Source organism: Octopus bimaculoides, chromosome 25 (assembly GCF_001194135.2).
Source record: "Octopus bimaculoides isolate UCB-OBI-ISO-001 chromosome 25, ASM119413v2, whole genome shotgun sequence".
Lineage (NCBI taxonomy): Eukaryota > Metazoa > Mollusca > Cephalopoda > Octopoda > Octopodidae > Octopus > Octopus bimaculoides.
In genome coordinates this window covers 35,215,001-35,221,159 of record NC_069005.1, presented here as the reverse complement: position 1 = coordinate 35,221,159, position 6,159 = coordinate 35,215,001, and the positions used below count along the sequence as shown (strand labels likewise).

Here is a 6,159-nt window from a genome sequence, read left to right as displayed (position 1 = left end):
AAAAAAACCTCCTTACTTTTTTCTTTTCAGCTGGTCTTATATATATATATATATATGGATATCTATATATATATATATATTGTGGCACGTAAAAGACACCATTTTGAGCATGGCCGTTGCCAGTACCACCTGACTGGCCTTCGTGCCGGTGGCACATAAAAGCACCCACTACACTCTCGGAGTGGTTGGTGTTAGGAAGGGCACCCAGCTGTAGAAACTCTGCCAAATCAGATTGGAGCCTGGTGTCGCCTCCTGGTCCACCAGTCCTCAGTCAAATCGTCCAACCCATGCTAGCATGGAAAGCGGACGTTAAACGATGATGATGATTTCTGCTATATACATACTCGACATAATTCTTGTACACCCACAAACATAATCTACACATTTCAAATAGGCATACATTCAACTAACTTCTGGTATACAATCACATATATATGCAAACAACACATTTCTGGTGTGTGACTATATATATATCTTACACATTTCTGGCATACACACATCCAACACATTCCTGGTACACATAAACACACACACTCACACATTAAAAAATACAATGAGAGACCCTCTAGAAGTTGCTTGACTTGCTAGAAACAGGAACCAAATTTCTCTCAAGTTACAACTTAGTAATTTAAGAAAGAACACATTAGAAAATGTAGTCATGGTTGGAATGGTGTTGATTATAGGTCCGCTGACTTAAGGTTAAGCAACAAAGAGACCACACAGACCCCTTGCATATGGCTGCGTCCTACAAACTTCTTATATATACACACACACACAATAGCTGTGTGGAAATGCTAAAGATCTGAGTGTAAAATTGATTAAATATTTGCAGGAGAGACAAAACAAACCTGAAAACTCCACAAGTAAAACAGCCTGGAATGAATCCAGGGCTTCCTGAGCGGCCATGCTTAACTCACTTCGGTCTAGGTATTCTAAATGGTTGATCACTTTCTTGATTTCAGATGCTGAAAAGTGGAACATAACATTTCGATTATATATATATATATATATATATATACACTCACACATATATGTACACACACATACATACACACACGCATATATTCATACACAGGCACACACATACATTCATACATGTATGTATAAGCATGTGCGTGTGTCTGTGTGTATATACAACAGGCTTTTTTCAGATATTTTGCCTATCAAACCCACTCACAAGGCTTTGGTCAGTTTGGGGCTATAGTGGAAAACATTTGCCCAAGATACCATGCAGTTGGACTGAACCCAATACCACATGGTCGGCATGTGAGCTTCTCAACTGCACAACAACACCTACACAGCAAGGTCCCGCAAAAATGTAGAAACACTATGATTGGATGCCCTTCCAAATGCCAACCACTCTGAGAGTGTAGTGGATGTTTCTTACCAGTACAAGTGCCATTGAGCTGACACTGACATCAGCCACAACTAATGTCTCACTTGGTTTGACAAATCTACACAGGCGTGGTATATCGCCAAAGGTCTTGGTCACCTGTCATGGTCTCTATGAGGCCCAATGCTCAAACGGTGCTTTTTACGTGCCAATCAGACGGCATTGGCCACAACTACGATTTCATTCAACTCTCCAGGTCTTCACAAGCACAGGTTCCCTCCACCATACGAGTGTAACACTTTTTCACACAGCAGTCCTCATCCATAGGCATCACAAGGCCATAACAGGACAGTCGTCTCTCATGTCCAACTTTTCTCTCCGGACACTTACACTCTGTCATGCTGCACACTGACATTGTACATCCAACAAAGCATTCTAGTATCATTTCTTACAAGACTACACAAGTCCTTGGCAGTCCATGTTTCACTGCCATGTTGCATGGCTGTTTGCACACAGGCATCATACAGTCTGCCTTTCAATCAGAGCAAGAGGCCCTTTGTTACCAGCAGAGGTAGGAGCTCTCTGAACTTTGCTCAGCCTATTCTTATTCTAGCAGCTACGCTCTTGGAGCATCCAACCCCACTTCTGACCTGGTCACCTAGGTAATGGAAGCTATCAATTACTTCTAGTTTTCCCCCTTGGCATATGATACACACACACACACAATATTGTGATCAATTGCTTTTTCTTAAAAATAACCAACTTATTTGTGGGATGTTTTGGGGTGAATTCTGCTGATAGCTGCTCAAATGACTAGCGAGTGTTGTTGCTTGTTCAGGTAGACACACGTGCAACTCTTCCAGATCTGCCGGCACAAATAACACTGCCAGGTGTAAAATGGTGGTACAAATCTGTAAAAGAGAAAAAGAATGTTAGAAAATTATTTATTGAAATACAAAAGTGGCAAGCTTGTTATATGATGAGATGTAATACAGCTCCATCAGGTTAAATAAAGTCAGAACAGATCTAAGTTAAATGTTTCATTTCAGAAAACATCTCCAGCTTGGAACTATGTGGACTGTCCCCAATATGTTGATAAACATTTAGGACACGTGAATGGTTTTAAAGTTGCAAACATGGCCAGAAGAGAGAAATTACTGTGACATCATTAATTAGAACATATTAATCAGGAAACATGATGGAGTGTATAAGGTGTAAGGCCTCAGACAGAAGAAATTCTGCTTACTGATGTTTACATACAATATATAGAAAAAAGACATTCAGTTATCACTGGCTGAGGCCATCTAGTTATTAAATTGGTACCATGGGTAGGTACAAACCACACAGTTGTATTAATAAAACGTTATGTAAATGTCCAGTGATGAGTACAAATTTTATTATGAGTAAAGTTTGGCTCAACCAGGTTGTGTTGCCATAGATACAAGGTACTACTGCCACCACCACCACTAACAATAACATCAACAATACCTACCTGTCCAATTAGTGTGTCACGGTGCCGAAATTCAGAGAAATCTGTCACTTTGTTTGTGCTAATTAAACCCAGGATTAAAGCATTCCAGACATTGGCAAAGACTGATGCCTGTCCATATTGCTCCCTTCTGGTCGGGGTTCCAAGAGCAAGAGCAGCATTGATACGTACTTTGAAGTTGCTGCAATTCTGAACAGTGTTACTTAAACTGCAATACACACTGACCTGTGAAGAAGAAAAATAACAATAATAATAACAATAATAATCCTTTCTGTAATAGGTATGACAGAAGAAATATTCAGACAAATACATAACAAAAACACCAAGGCAAACAAGTATATATAACATACAGCAAATAGCACTTCTAGGCACCACACACATCCTACGTAAAATACTCCCTGTGGAACTCTGCTGAGGTTTCCTGAGTCATTGCTCTCTCTCTCTCTCGCCAATGTGGAATTTCCACTGACTGCATTTCCTGACTGGTGGAGGGGGGGGGGGGTGAGCATCTGATGGAACTCCATCTACCAAATCAGTCTTTTCTTCACCCAGAATAATAGCTTCATCAAAAGAAAGGAGCTGCTTTGGTCGGCCCAAGGCTATAGTAGAAGACACTTGCCCAAGGTGCCACGCAGTGGGACTGAACCTGGAATCATGTAGTTGGTAAGCAAGCTACTTACCACACAGCCACTCCTGTGCCTGTGTGTCTATTTTTAATAAGGCAAAGTGTGGTTTCGAAGTCATTTGACTGCTGTTCCAACCCAAACAACTATCACAGGCAAACATGTAACACTTTCCCCTCCCATGCCCACCACTATAGGAATAATGAAAGCTCTGTAGACTTCATTTGCTATTTCAATCAATTTTGTTAATCTTTAGTCACAAACTGAGAAATCTTGATACAAAATGAAGGATGTGGAAAGTGATTTCAACTTACACTCCAGTCAGTTTTTTCACCATGGGGCAGCAGTGAATTCTTAAGTAAGTTACTCAGTGCATAGCAGGCATTCCAACGAACCTAAAAGAAAAGGAAATTGGGATATGGGATCTCAAGATGCAACAAATATGGGTGAAGGAGTTGGGGGGGGGAGAAGCAAAATAACAGAGGTGGAGTAGCAGGGGTGTGTGCGTGTGTGTGTGTGTTTGGAGTAGCATCAATGGTGGAGTGGACAATGAAACAGGAGGTGAGTTATATATTATATTTGGTACTATATTATGTCAGTGGTTATAAACTATGTCTGGAACTACAACATTATGTTTCTTGTAAAGTGAACAAGGAACGTAAACATCAGACTCCCATCTGAGCAAAATGGTGACAATGTTTACATCTCTTGTTGACATTACAACTGGTTGTTCTGTGTTTTTGAAGGCCTATTCTGTATTAGACAACCTTCATTTGATAAATAGGTAGAGGTTGGCAACAAGAAGAACATTCTGCTGTAAAAGTAACACCTCAAGATCAATTCCGTTCTAATTGATGCTAACCTGGAAAGATAAATGAAGAAGAAATCTCTGGGCGAAGAATGAAATATGTGAAGGAGAGAAAGCAAGTTAAATGCTAAGATTAAGCCAGTTACTTACCTTCATTATTCCTGCAGAAGCATTTTCAACTAAACATTTCACGGCTGTCTCAATATGGGACTGAATGTTTGGATTTCCTGTGGAATGGAAAAGTTGGACTTTGATCAGTCACAATGCAACTTCACAGGTGGTTGCTCGACTTTCTAAAGACCATATTTATCACATAAGCAACCACTACCACCACTCCCATCACTCCACTTTACCCTCAGCAGATTCAATACTATTTAGTGCTTAGAAGCTATCCATGGTTAAGTACAAGTGTATAGATGAATTCTGATTCCACCCATGGAGGGCTGATGGGTCAAGGTGGTATTTGAACTTAGAATAGAAAAGAAATACTGCAACAGTTCTAACAGTTTCCCCATTTTGTCTTTTGATCATGAAAGAATGAGATGCTAGTGGGATCTGAACAAAGAAATGCAGGAAGCAATAAATACCACAAGGTATTTTATCCAATACACAAATGCTTCTCCCAATTTAGCATCAAAACAAACTATAATCAGGAATTGCAGAAAACCCATTTATTTCAATGGCTAAACCTTGTGTTTATCTGTTAAAAAGCAAAACAAAAGGTGACAAATGAATTTAAGGGTTTATAAGTTGTTTATAGAATAAAGAATAAAGAGTAAGGACGCATGTGAGAACTCACGCAGAGATTTTTCTGAAATAAAACAGAGTAGATTGCCTAAAGCTCGAACTCCATTGGAACGGATTTTGTCATTGTTTTGGGAGGCTTTTGTTGCTGCTTCAAAGAGTTTTAGTAATAAAGAATCAGAGAAGTCTTCAATGAATTGTGTTTCCTGGTTTTCTCTGGAAATTACAAAGAGAGAGAGAGAATAACAAAATTATTAGGGTTTCAAGTCACCAGGAATCAGGGGAATGTTTTATATGAATATTATCACAACAACCTTATTACAATAAAATAATTAACTACTTGACATTATCAATTTGTTTTTCAATCATCATAAACAAACCCAGTTAATTAACTTATTATATTTAACGAACACAATAAAATACAAATAAGTAGAATAAAATAGTGATGTTGTACAGTAAAATTGTTTAAAAGTCATACTACAAGAAGGGGACAACTGAAAACCTCAACAATTGTGACACTGAATTCAAACACTAATACTAAACCACAAATTTCAGGGTACGTAACGTTCCATCAAATGAGGGATCAGCCACAAGTGGGTTCTAGTCCACTTGTGGCCATTTGAGGCTTCTTTGTGGGCCTCAGATAATTTCTCGAATTTCCTATATTTGGGGTCCATTGAGCAGTTGATTGTGTTAGATTGTTTTCCTTTTTATATTAAAATTAAAAGATTTGCTTATTTAAACAGTGTCAGTGATAGAAACAGTGAGATTCATGGCAATAGTTTTATATGTAAGACATTGTATAACATAAACAGGGGTCGATGTAAGAAAAAGTAAAATAAGTTAAAACTGGGTAGTTTTTGATCCATGAATTAGATTAACTCAGTACATGACTGGTACTTTATTTCATTGAATCCAAAACGGTAAAGAGCCAAGTTGCTTATGAAGGGGATTGAACTCAAAACATTAATGTACACAAAAGAATAAGATTTGTTTAATGATTCTGCCCATCCATCACAAATATTTAAGACAAATGTTAACATTCTTATTCAGTTGTAAACACACAAGTGTGTGTGTATATATCATCATCATCATCATCATCATCATCGTTTAACGTCCGCTTTCCATGCTAGCATGGGTTGGACGATTTGACTGAGGACTG

The 6,159-nt window shown here is 38.5% G+C and overlaps 1 protein-coding gene across 1 annotated transcript in view; it reads right to left on the bottom strand.

Moving 5' to 3' along the window:
* LOC106867933 (HEAT repeat-containing protein 6) overlaps positions 1-6,159 on the bottom strand; it is a 25,025-nt gene that overhangs the window by 3,572 nt on the left and 15,294 nt on the right. Inside the window, exons 19-24 of the mRNA XM_014913000.2 lie at positions 5,053-5,213; positions 4,404-4,480; positions 3,760-3,840; positions 2,826-3,047; positions 2,097-2,244; positions 849-965 (exon numbers count right to left, since the gene is read on the bottom strand). Of these exons, the coding sequence (XP_014768486.1) occupies positions 849-965; positions 2,097-2,244; positions 2,826-3,047; positions 3,760-3,840; positions 4,404-4,480; positions 5,053-5,213 (806 nt within the window). The remainder of the gene's footprint in view (positions 1-848; positions 966-2,096; positions 2,245-2,825; positions 3,048-3,759; positions 3,841-4,403; positions 4,481-5,052; positions 5,214-6,159) is intronic.